Below are 13114 nucleotides of genomic sequence, written 5' to 3' on the forward strand. Positions count from 1 at the left end.
ATTGCTAAACAAATTTTTCTGAAAAGCAGGTTCCAATTGATGTGTCCTTGGAGAAAGACTTGTGCTCACCCTGCAGAAAGCTTTAATTCCTCAGTGTATTTTAATATAAGGATTTAGTGCTGAGCTTCCCAACTCAGACTTAATGCAATTCAAAAGATTTTTTTGACAGGTAAAAATGAGTAGAGTCACCCAATTAATTGTCTTTGAAGGAAAAAAAAAATAAAAGCTGCATAAATGTACATCTTCCCTCAGTTTCCAAAACTCAGGTTTTGGAAATAAAAAAGTTCCCCATTTTATTCAAAAAGCAGGTTAATGACACTTCTTGTCTTTGTGTGAATCTGTAGAGGGCTGCATGAAATGTAGACACATTTTATTAACTCCTTCCTCTTGATGCAATTATTTTGAAATAAACATATTGCATAAAGTCAGAGCAGACCTTCACACTAGGTCCTGGTGTCATTAATACTCTCTTCTCAATGCAATTTATTACACTGTAAGTGGATGGCACAACCTCTGACCTGTGTGAGGATGCAGAACCTTATTAATGCCTCTTGCTGAAGGAACTTGAAACCCTTGGCAAAGCTGAGTCACCGGGCAGATGCGTCTCACTTCTAACAGGACCTGAATGAAGGGCAGAAGCCTTGTCACGGGGACAGGGTGATCCTGTAGGACAACCTGGGAATAACTAAGCTTCTAGCAAAAAGCTTTGGGCTGCTGCTGACTGAATGACTCATTGAGCTAAGCCCAGCGAAGCTGGTAAATTTTACCCAACAGAGCTTATGCAGATTTTGGCTTCAATCCAGCAGAGCACTTAAGCACATGCTTAATTATACGCAAGTGACACGGAGCAATTGAGATACGCACGTGTTTAAGTCCGTGGCTGGCGAAAGGCTTTGTTTAGAGAAACGTGGAAAAGTTGGTAACCCCTAAAAGCAATGAAGTTGAGAAGTGCAAGCAACACCACGGCACAGCCCAGGCTGCAGATGTGCAGCCGGTTTGGGTGGAGAGGTGCTCCAAGGAACGCAGGGTCTTTAGGAAGATTTGGCTTCTAGCAATTCTCCAGAAAGTTTATGGTGTGGGGTCATGGAGGACATCACGACCAAGGAGATTGCAGTGCAGAAAACTCATCTCAGGGCTTTCTGATGGACTTGGAGGCTCTGGGAGCCCCATGAACCTCCATAAGGGCACCGGTGGTCTGGGGCCTCCTCCAGCGGGAGGGATGTAGGATGTGCCGGCCGCGGGGAACTGGATCGGGCTGTACTTCTTTACGTTGAGGGTGGCAGAGCCCTGAACAGGCTGCCCAGAGAGGGCCTGGAGTCTCCCCCTCTGGAGACATTCCAAACTCACCTGGAGGCGTTCCTGTGTCACCTGCTCCAGGTGACCCTGCCTTGGCGGGGGGGTTGGACTGGATGATCTCCAGAGGTCCCTTCCAACCCTGTGACACTTCAGCCTCCTCCCTGGCACCGACCGCGGCCGCTCCGGCCCTCTCTCCCCCGGGAGCCCCTGCTGGGAGTGAGGACGCTGGAACGACCCCGTTGGGAGCTGGGGGCAGCCCCGGCCCGAGGCCGAAGGGGCTCTCCCGCCCCGCCTCCGCCCGGGGCCGGCGCGGCCGTGGGAGCGCTGCCCGCGCCGGCCTCCTGACCCGCGCGTAACCCGGCACCGCCCGCCCCGCCAGCGGCCGCAGCCCCGGCGGGGATCCCGCTCCCGTCCTCGCTCCCTCGCTCCCCATCCTCCCCATCCTCCTCCTCCCGCCGCCGTCCCGCCGGTCCTCCGGGCGCGTTTCCCGTGGTGCAGCGCGCGCGCGGCGCTCTGGCCGGGTGTCGCTGTCACCGCCCGCGGACGCTCCGCGGAGCAGCAGGAAGAAGAAGAAGAAGAAGAAGAAGAAGAAGGAGCCGCCGCCGCCGCCGCTTCCCCCAGGCTCACCCCGCCGCCGCCGCCCCGCCGGCCCCCCCCGCCCGCGCCCCGCCAACCCCGCCATGCCCGGGGCCGCGGCACGGCCGCTCTGAGCCGCCGCCGCCGCCGCGCCCCGGCCCGGCCCGGCCCGGCCGCCTTCTCCTCGCAGCTCTGCGGCCGGTAAGTGCCGGCGGGGGCGAGTCGGGGCCGTTCGGGGCCGTTCGGTGCGCGGAGGGAGGGAGGGAGGGAGGAGGAGGAGAGGAACGGGAAAGGAAGGAAGGGGGGGCCGCGGCGCGGCGCGTCCCGCATGGGCCGCGCTTGGCCCCGGCGCGGGGAGGCCGGCGCGGAGCGGGGGATGAGGAGGCGGCGGGCGCCCTCCGCCCGCTGCTCCCGCCGCTCCCGCTGCTCCTGCCGCTCCCGCTCCGCCCGCTCTCCCGGCCGGAGCCGCGGGGCCGCGCAGGCCGCGCCGGGGCGGCGGGGATGGGGCCGGCGGGGCCGCCTGACAGACGGACGGACGGACGGACGGACAAAGAGCCGACGGACGGACGGGCTGGCAGCGCGTCCCCCCCGGCTCCGTGCTCCCGGGCCGTATCCTCCTGCTGCCCGCCTCCCCATTGTTCCCGGTGTAAGATAGCTGAAGCGTGCCGACCTGCGAGCAGTCACTCCGTTCGATTTTATTTTTGAATAACCTTCTCAGAGTCTCCTCTCGGCTGCTCGGAGGAAGCTTTTGCAAGGCACCCTCTTCTCCCCAGCGTCGGGAGCTGCTAACAAGTGCCATTCTGGAAGTGGCTTGGCAGAGGAAGGGGGACCAGTAGGAGTTAAGGAGAAATTAGTTGGGCTTCAAACACTTTCACTCTTCATGGTCTTTCCTTCCCCAGTTCCTGCCAAACCTCAGCTGGGGTGAGTTGCAGCAACATCTGCATTAAGCTGGTTCATGAAAAGGAAAGACGTTTATGTTGCCAACATAACTCATCTCTCTGATCACTTTGTTTTTGTGAACTGTTCAGAGCAGCAGCTGTGAGGGATTTTGCACAATGATTAAAAAAAAAAGGTAGATATGTGGAATCCAGTAATCACAACTTTAGTCTTGCTTTAAAGGTCTACTTGGAGCATGACCTCCCTGTCTGTCTGCATACACGTGATGTTCTGGTCCAAGAAGTGTTAGATGGGAGAGATGTCCTACTCTTGATGAACAGCATCTTTGCTGTTGGTACAGGACGAATGACAGAGGACTGTGTTTTTTCTTTTGAATAGGATCTCAGTTGCTTTGTTTATTTGCTGCACTTGCTCACAAATTTCAGTAGTACTTTTACAGGCTTGTTGGGAATATATGCCTGGGCCTGTCATGCTTCAACATTTTGGAGTGCCCATGTCAGACAGATTTCGTTGTTGCAAGTGGTAGAAATTTGTAGCCATTCTCCATGTGTTTGGTGAATATGCCTGGTGGAGGGAGGAGGTAGAAAACTAGTGCTACCCTGTATCAATTCTTGCAAGTGTTCTTATGGTTTGCTCAGAAGCAGTCTAGATAAACCAGTGGTCCGATCTGGACTTAAGAAGTTTGCATACCTTCAGGCAATGTTAGTTTTACAGTGTCCCACTTCCAGTGTCTGGGATCCGTGCCTGTGTCCAGTGACAGCTGTCATCTGCAGGAGTGTTGGCTGCGCCGGAAGCTCCAGAGCTTGTGAGGCCTCAGTTTTCCTGTGGATCCTGTGGGATCTGCAGGCTCCTGGTACAGGGTACACACACATTCACAGGAGAGGCCAGCAAACCCTGCTCTTCTTGAGGTTGTTTAGGAAAACAAAATTAAGTTTTCAATTGCGCAGTTTCCTGAGAACTGTTGTCATGGCCTTTCGTGTTGAATATGCAGCTGAATGTGTGTGTGTGTTCAGTTTCCAAAAGCGTTTGCTTTGTAGTTGTTTCTGGATGTCTGCATGCAGCTCTTCCCAAATATACATGTAGTTAGTGAGCTCACATAACTGAATAAAGCTAAAAGAGATGAGTGACCTCTTGCATTTAGGCTGTTGTGTGCACGTGTACTTCTTCTGTCTTTGCTCCTGAGGCTGAGACCTGAGAGAACAGATGTGTATGTAATCTGTGCTTTTGTTACTGTCCTTCTTGTCCATATGTGTTTCATGTCTACTCTGTTGCAAACATATTCTGTGTATGGAAGATCCCTAATATAATGGATTATGAAATCAAACAAGTAAGTAGGTAGTTATTTGAAGAACTACAATGATTTAAAAAAATGGAAGAAAAATTACTCAGAATGTGAAAAGTTATATTTCAGGCTAAATGGTGCACCTGAAGGAACACATGCTTGGGGAATATTACTATGTAGCTTCTCAAAATACAGTTTTCCCTCTCAGTTCGTGTATACAAGTTTATTTATATGAGGATTTAAAGTGCTGTGGAGCATGTGTGTGTTCTGGAGACAGCTGGTGGTGTAAAAACATCGAGGTTGGAAGTTCTTACTTCCAGCTGAGAATTTCTGTGTACTGGTAGTGTTAGAATTGAACTATGAGAACGCTAAGAATATATTACTCTAGTGAATTATGGTGATGGTACATCTTAAAGAGTTTAGCTCACTGCTAGGTAAGTTCTTTGCACCACAGGTTCAGTAATGTAAATTTGCAAATAGTGGAGTTCAGGGTGTCAGTTGTTAGTGTAGGGGTTTAGGTTAAACATTTTAAAATGTACCATTGAGGAAGAAGCATTTCTTGTATTCTGGTATTTTGGGGAAAAGCAGGGTGGGTTTCTTTTTTGTATCTGCTGCTGGAGATTTGTGATTTTTTTTTTTTTTGTGCCTGGGATATTTGTAGAGTCTTCCTCTGCTGAGGAAGACTGTGTGGGCTCTTACAAATGGAGACCTGTCTGTACAGAGCAGCTTGATGGAGTGGGCCTTAATCTATCAAAACCACTTTAAGTGGTTTAGCATAATTTGGGATTAAGTTTGATTTAATTTTGGCTCTAATATAAAATACATTTTTCTATGTGAAGTAACTGAAGTTAAATAAGAAATAGTAACATTGTGATAATGTCTGTGATAAAATAAAGATACTGTTTTTACCCTAAACATGAAACTGAAGCATCCAGCTTTCTTGTCCAGCCTTAACAATGTCTTGTATATTAAGTGAATGGGACAAGGACTGAGAAAAGTAAACACCAATGGAAATATTTTTTGCTTTGAAGACTCTTAAATGAATCTAACAGAGAAATAGATAGGTTTTATTTAAAATAAGTACTTTGTGTGCCTCTGCCTGGCATTCTAATGATAGCTGCCTTTCAAATGATGAAATAGATTCAAGCCTTCAGCTTGCAGTCTGATCTGCATAACTGAGTGTTTAAAGACAAATGTGGTCCCACAAAAGCTCCATGGATGTAAGCAGACATGGGTATCTGCTTCTGTCAGGTTGCAGGGCTTATGTGAGGGATCAGTACTGTGATTAAGTTCCACTTTAATTTGTTTAGGTTTTTTTGACAGAAATACTTTTGGGGAAAGTGTATTTCTTGGACTACTGAGATTCATGAATTTTTTTTTCTTTTTTCACTTCTGTAAATTGGAATCTATGCAGAACCCCCTGCACAGTGTTGAGTTTATACATTTAACTTATTGTTTTTTAACAGCTGAGACATAGCTATTGACAGGCCATGTCAGCAAAATACAGCCACTGGCTATAATATATAGCTATAAGGCAAGCACAAACTTCTGTCTAACAAAGGAAAATCCATTCAGATTTTCATGAGATTTATTTTCATTTACACAAATGCTGTTAGTTACTTTATTTCAATACTTTATTTCAGTACTTTCCAGTGAAGTTAAAACACAACTCCCATCTGTTTAGCTCATTAGTTAGTACTCTGTATACATTTTAAATATACATTTTTTATCATCCACATAGAACAGAATATTTTATACATCAGCAATAGTGCCATAAACTACAGAAGTGGTAAAATTTTAAACTATTTAACTTACAAATTATTGTACAAATTAAAATACAATAACATATGTGAGTATTCCAATATTATATATGATTAAGTTATCTCCCCCTGACTCCATATAGAGATATTTTTCATATATCATTCAGCATGTTGGATAAAATATCTGGAAAAATCTGTAATATGTTCTCACAAAACTTGATTATAAGTGTGTCCTAAGGGGAAATTGGCTGCCTTTTAGAAAGACTGTGGAATCTACAACATGCAGAAGGGTTAGAATCTCCTGATAACTTCTTCCACACTGTCAGAATGTTATTTTGGGAGATAATATAGAGACTAGTACTGCTTTTGCTCAGAAATAATTTTTAATGTACTCTTAGGATATTATCAGTGTGTTAATGTATTCCAGGCTATGATATCAAGAGGCAACAGTGAGAATACTGTAATGTAGTTAATATATTACTAATTTATATTACTTCATGATTTCACTGCACTTTTGAAAACAGCAAGACACAGCTCAGTAACAGCATGTGTATATGGCCTGATCGTGCAATTGATATACTCTACTGGCATATTAGTATCACAGTATCTGCATCTTGTCATGGTATGTGCAGAAAACCTTAAGACAGTGCTGTCTAATTCTTCCCTTATGACTAGGATGACATTTTTATAAGCGCAGAATTAAACAGTCTGATGATAAAATGAAATCTGTGTGGGAAGAAGTTCTAACCTGCAAACAGCAGTAGGGTATAATTTATGAACAGCCTATCAAATATAAACTGTCTAGATCTCTTGCACTGGGAAAAAAACCCCCCAAAAAACGACATAAAAACCAAAACCAAAAATCCAGGTGCCTGTAAAATGTCCGTACAATTTCTTGATGTAACATGTGATATTACTCATGCCTAAAGCTGTTATGATATCTGTGTGAGCTCAGCTATGAGACTGATAAGCCTTCTGCTCTAAGATTGTTTCAAATGGCAGCTACATCTATAAGGTTAAAAGATGCCCATTCATAAAAATTTGTACAAATTTCTTAAATGTTTATGTAGTAATTTTCCCATAAAATCTGTATTAATTTTACTACTTATGTACCCCAACACGGACATAGAAGGCATCATTAGAGAGGTTTACAATGCCAGTAACAGCATGACCGGGTCGTGTTACCTTAGTGCAAGAGGTGAAGTGAGAAATACTGATGCTGGGCAGGTTTGACATAGTCACATGTTCATTAGCACTGTTCAAGAAAGGGAGAAAAAACAACTTTTTACGCACTGTGAATGTTAACTGCTATGTGATTGTCGTGAAAATTTGTCAGATTTCTTTTTTTTCTGTTGTTAGGGTTGTATATGAAACAAGGAAATGGTGATAATGCTCCTAAAAAGCATGTGTGCACATGTGTGTGTAAGACATTTGTAGCATCTATTTATGATGATGTCTGGCCTAAAGCTCTAGTCATGGAGAATGAGAAGTGTTCAGCATAAAGTGAGATTTATTTTGCCAAACAATAAGCAGCATATGATGTGGGTTAGTGCCTGGGATGTCACTGGGGAGGGGCAAAGCCAGTGAGCAGCTTCTAAATTCACCATCTTTCTCAGGCTTCCTTGGGTAGTGAAAACTATTTAGCCTTGCTTTCAGCAAGTGATTCTGTAGTATTGCATTGCAGACATTCTTCAGTTTTTAAAAGGGAGGACAGAGGGAGAAAAATGAGTATTTAAGCCAAGAAATGAGTACATTTCATGGGATCCATGGATGATTTTTTTAGTCTGTAAGCATTATAACAGTCAGAATTTCCAGATGCTGTGGATGATTTTAGAGTTTCTCAAGCAAGAGTGTTCTGAATCAAATTACTGTCTCTGTTGCTGACCTCCTAAGGTATGATTCTCCTCAGGTTAGGACCACTTAAACAGTAGTTTTTAACATAGGTCACTGTTATATGTCAGTCTCTGTCAAGTGAAATATATGTGAGATGAATGACAATGAATTGTCAAGCTTTTTAAGTTGGGTCATTTATAGCACTGAGCAGGTCTAGATACATCAGTAGCTATATACATAAATTTAAGAAATGTTTCCTTTTGTTTCTGTAAAGTTTCTTTTAGCAAAGAAGTTCTTCATGATAGACTTCATGGTAAACTCAACCAACTCCCTTTTTGCTGGAGTAACCTTACACTGCCTACCTTGAAGAAAATTTTTGTAATGACCACTAGATCAAGTGCCAAAGGAGGTGGTGAATCCTCAGGGTACCAAGATGTGATACAATTATTTTAGACCACAATCACTTGCAGATTTTCCAGACATACCCATGGAATATTGGTTTTCAGCTTATGTGTTGACCTCATAACCAATTTTTTTGAAGGTAAAGTCTAGTGTGAAGGTGCCCTGTGTGAATATTGCTTTAACAATATCAAATAAGAATGAATCATTCATATGGGAGAAAGACTGCTGTCATCTCTCAAGGAGGAAAGCTTTATTAGGCTGTGTTTCTCAGGAGCTTCCTCTGTCACTGGTAAACCTGACAGTTACACTTAGTGATGAATTTTCGTCTGAGTCAGCAAAAAGATGTCAAAGTTATGTGATTGTCTTCTAGGGAGCAGGAAAGCTTGTATTGTTACGGGGTGTAAGGAAGTGAGGGAAAGCCACTTGGCTTTAATGTTGTTTTTTCCTGGTAGAAAATATGAAATTTTCTTTTTAAATGACTAGAAAAGAATTTTTATGTATTTAAAATGTGGTTTTTTATGATCACCAAGGATGAAATTAAGGGATTGGGGGGGGGGGGAATAAAATAGAGTTTGTAGAAGAGGAGCACGCAGAGGATGATCATCCAGTTGTCACAGTATTTTGCTGGAATATGTAGAGTAGGTGGCAATTTGTAGACAAAACCAGTGGGCTTGTTGTCTGAATCTGACAGTTAAAAGTAGATCATGCAAACCAGGCGTGTTCAGGCTGGTGCCTGTTAGGAACCTGTACTCAGTGTTACATACACTATATTGGATCAAATATAATGCAGCTTTAAGTGTGAGTTTACTGTCACTTTTCAAGGAACAGCAATGTAAAGGGACAAGCTGACAGAAAACCTAATCTCTCAGTTCTTTGCATGACCTTGCAGTTTACTGTCTAATGTGCCGTTGTATCCTCTCTGGATTACATTCCTTATAGGTCAGAGGACAGGCAGGGGGCTTTCCACAGTTGTGGTGGTGATGAGAGTATGGCTGCATGTGTAGAGTTACATCTTATGTGCCTAAAATTTGCTGTAACTCTGGACAACTCTTCATTTCCCATGTTTGTTTGGACACGAGTTCAGCAGAGCAGTTTGGCTCTGGTTCTTGCTTCTTGGGTACGTGGGCATAGCGATAGAACAAGGAGGAATGTCTGTAAATTGAAACAGGGTAGATTTATATTAGATATTAGGAAGAAATGCTTAACTTTGACGGTGGTGAGACACTGTAATAGGTTACCCAGGCTGTGGGTGACCCCTCCGTGGAAATGTTCAGGGCCTGGTTGGATGGGGCCCTGAGCAGCCTGGTCTGGTGTAAGATGTCCCTGCCCACATGGGAATTGGAACTAGATGATCTTTAAGGTCTCTTCCAACCCAAACCATTCTAGGATTCTATAATAAGTTGTTGCCCTTTTACCTCACGGGATACATCTGTGCATTGAGGGAACCTCAGCTGCATCAGCGTGTTCAGGGCTTGAGGACTTGAGACTCTTAACATGGTTGGATGAGGAAACAGTATCTAGAAAGCAGTCCATAAATGCAGAACGTTTTCTTTCATCAGAATCTTGTAAGTATATTTTTGCACTTTACAGATTGGTTTCCTGCTTGCTTAGTATTATGGGTTGTATTGAATGTCTTTCACTGAGACTTGGCTTCATCATGAAGTTATTTGACTATGGGTTCTCAGAAATTTCAGACCTTTTTGGGATGGTAGCTCTTAATTGTTGGTCTGTGAGTTAATGGCATCAAGAACCTTCCAGATTTTTGTTCCTAATGATTATAAGAGTTATTATAAACACAGATCATATCTTTTGATCAATCTGAATTCCTGTTTTAGTGTATTCTAGGACTTAATTAGTGAGAATTAGCTGCAGGGTACCAAAGTTATTGAGGTAGAATCCAATTTCCACAATCTTTTTATTCAAGAGGGCACAGTCTTGAGGAGTCTGAGTTTTATTTTTTGGATTATTTTCAATGTTAGTTAATGGGCCATCATATCTGTGTTATTATTGTTCCTATAAAATAGTTTCTAGGCATCTTGTGTTTTGGCTTGCCTTGATCTGAAAATGGGCTTAAGTGCCTGAAAATTGTTTGAGAAATTTAAAACTGTAATGAGGAGTAATTACCTTGGGGTATGTGGTAGAAGTCAGTGGGATTCCTTGTTCATACCATCCTTGAAGTATCAAGGGAAAGAGTTATCTGGAAGTTCTTGTTGGGGTTGTGGATAGCCTTTTGAAGAGGATACACTGCAGAAGCATACTGGATTTAGTAGTTACTTGATTTGCCTTTTTTTTTTTTTTTTTTTTCTTTTGAAGTGAGGATCAGCCAGATTAAAAAGGCTGACTTACAATTCTGGAATTTTATGTAAGCAGGATAGGAATAGTTCTTAGCTGATTTAATCTGACCACAAGTGTTGGTTATCAGCAGGGAGGTGGTGGGCTTATTGCTACAATGGGGAAAAATATCCTAACTGTATGGAAGGATACTCTTCTTGGCAAATTTACATGGTCTGTAACATGCTTGTGTTCCAAGAGGGGTTTTGAGAAAGTGACCTAGTTGCTCACTTCCATGATTTTAGAGTTTATTTCTACTCCTTCCCCCTGTGGCTGATCTCATACGGTCTTTAAATACTAACATGTGTCTGTTTATGTGCTGACTCTTCTGTTTATGCTTGATGAAGGTGCTTGATACTGTTCTGATGCTGTTGTATCAGAGAGTGCTGGTTAGGCCACAACAATCCCTGACTCCGCTGATGAAAATTGCTCCTTGGTGCCCAGTTTGTAATTGCTGGAATATTTTGAAGAACAGTGATAGATTTTCTTTTTTGTTTCATTGTTGGTCAGTGCTCTCCCTGATGGAGAATCACAGCATTGTCTGCTCCTTGTTTTTCATCGTGCATTAAAGGAAAGAAAGGGCTGCCACCAGAATATACAGTTCAAGATGGTGCTTCTAGTGATACCCAAATCATTGTAATTTTACTGGTTTTATATTCATATACTGCTGCCATCTCTGAAGGTTCCAAACACCTTTTTGGAAATGTCTTGTGCATTTTGATCACATTTTGTCACCTGTGATTCTTTTTCTTTCCTCGAGGAACTATTATATGGGCTTATTTATTCTACTGACTATGTTACATGTGTGTTGCCTTGTGTTTATGTTAGTAAAAGTGAAGTACATATTTATGTTCTTGAAGTAGTTTATTTTCTCTCTTTCATGTTTAGTTTTGTCATTTTTAGTTGCTAGGTGTATTAGTCCTCTGGAATAGGTAGATCCTTGAAAGGCTTTTTTTTTTTTTTTGTATAGGTAGAGTAAACCTGTAAGGTTTGAGGAGTGGAGCAGTTAATAGAGATCTGTGTCTTTAGCTTTAGAAAGGGCTCTTTCTGATCTTCTGGCCCAGACTTTTGACCCCACCTTTTCAGGTGGGTCTGAGAGATGACCACTTAGGGTAAAACTGTAGTATTTGAAAAACAGTATAGAAAGTATAGGATTTGCTTTGTCTGTCTGGAGTGAATCTTCTACTAAAGAGGTATTCAGTCTATCATGTTTTAGATTAACTGGATTATTTGAGGTAGATGAAGGGTATGTTTGAAATATAGCTGCAATGAGATAAATATCCATTAAAAATGAAGCTACCTTGAGGTATGACACTGCCTCCTCTGCAGGTTTAGATAAGAAAGTGTTCCTTGCCAATATCCCCATGAGAAAGGTTAGTCCACAGAGAGCCAATGATATTTTGCAGGCTTTGTTTCTAGATGTTACACAGAATGTAATCGTACCCCGAGTAAGTTTACTGTAATGAAGTTAGGGAAAAAATGTCTACTTTGTGCATGGTGATGTGCTGAAGTTGAAATTGCAACTTGGGAGAGTGATTCCTGTATTCTAAAATACTTGCATTGCTCTCACAACCTGAGAGCCCATGTTGAAATAACATTTTCAAATATTGAAGCAAGATCTAGAAATAATCACCTGTGCTCTCTAAGATCTGTTTTGTTGTTATTCATGTCCTTCTCATTTATGGTTTAGAATAGCGTTGTTTTTTTCCTCTTAAGTTTTCCATATACTGTCAAGTATGTAAATGAGAAATGTCTTCCAGAACCTCTGAGATCACTTTTGCAGCTAACTTCCAGGTTTTTTGATCAAAACCTTCTTGATTATACTTTCATTAGCTTATTGTCCAATGTTATTTAGTCTTTGTGTATGCATTAAGTAATTGTCCTGAATTTTTCTGTAATTACTATTTTTCTTTAATGCACATAGATGGCCTCTTAGAAAATAATGAAGCTGAAGTAAAGATATTACAAGCAAAGCATGCTTTTAAAGGAGCAATTTTAGGTATAAGTCAACCATGCAAGCATTAAAATGACAGCATTGAGCTTTACCTATGCCATTTAATTTTACCACCCTCATTACATCACTAATATATTATACCTTAATATTATACTTTAGTATTTAGTGATACTAAGTAGCCCCTACCTTTTTGAATGCATAGGAATTGAATAAGCAGCTGCTCTATACTTTGCTTTCTTCTCATTGCATAATGCATGTTCCCTTACTATGCTCTGCTTAATCCTTCTCTGAAGGCAGAATGAGTATATTTCTTTGTGAAATTCCTGTAATGGTTATCAGTAGGCTTGTGAGGGCCTCATAGGTAGTTCCTACTGCTCACTTCACATCTAAATCAAAGGTGGGTCATTGCACCCGATTTAGAGACAAGGAAGTGGAAAGAAGGAGCAGGGATTTGCCAAGATAACAGATGTGCCCAAAAGCAGTGGCAGAGCTGTGAAAAGAAGCCAAATCTCTCTCAGTTCTGTTACATTGTGGTGGTAACCAGTGTTTCTCTCTTCAGTCTTACTGTTATGCTTACCTTTTCTTGATGACAGTCCTGCATTGGAGTGTACCCATTCCTCTCATGATTCTCCACAGAAGTGGCTGTTCCATGTTAGTTGGAAACACACTGGTTGGTTGTGCTTTCTGATCAGTCATTAAGTCCTGGGAGAGGTGAGACTGTCTCACCCACCTCCTCACAGTAGTTATCAAAGTAACTGCAGTAGCCTTACCTGTCCATCTGAG

At 42.5% G+C, this 13114-nt stretch overlaps 2 protein-coding genes across 5 annotated transcripts in view; one reads left to right on the forward strand and one right to left on the reverse strand.

Annotated features, from left to right (window-relative positions):
• Positions 1-253: 253 nt before the first annotated feature.
• On the reverse strand, positions 254-1978 carry LOC127470791 (uncharacterized). The gene is made up of 2 exons (XM_051786656.1): positions 1348-1978; positions 254-621 (listed from the first exon to the last, which is right to left on the reverse strand). Exons 1-2 carry the CDS (start codon positions 1976-1978, stop codon positions 542-544), a joined length of 711 nt encoding a protein of 236 aa, XP_051642616.1. The 3' UTR covers positions 254-541.
• ZNF148 (zinc finger protein 148) overlaps positions 1954-13114 on the forward strand; it is a 41608-nt gene continuing 30447 nt past the window's right edge. For 3 of the 4 annotated variants that reach the window (XM_051786650.1, XM_051786652.1, XM_051786653.1), the window contains exon 1: positions 1954-2073. The gene's annotated coding sequence lies outside the window, so the exon portion shown is untranslated. Of the gene's footprint in view, positions 2074-2407; positions 2794-13114 lie in introns of those variants that run through there. The other variant, XM_051786651.1, reaches the window with a different exon arrangement.

Source organism: Manacus candei, unplaced genomic scaffold, assembly GCF_025592945.1.
Source record: "Manacus candei isolate 608988 ecotype Guabito, Panama unplaced genomic scaffold, ASM2559294v1 h1tg000023l, whole genome shotgun sequence".
Lineage (NCBI taxonomy): Eukaryota > Metazoa > Chordata > Aves > Passeriformes > Pipridae > Manacus > Manacus candei.

Coding starts and splice junctions, on each gene's coding strand:
- LOC127470791 (XM_051786656.1), bottom strand. CDS start 1,978: ATGGCGGGGTTGGCGGGGCGCGGGCGGGGGGGGCCGGCGGGGCGGCGG. Junction 622..1,347: donor TGACACAGGAACGCCTCCAG/GTGAGTTTGGAA, acceptor CCCTTCATTCAG/GTCCTGTTAGAAGTGAGACG.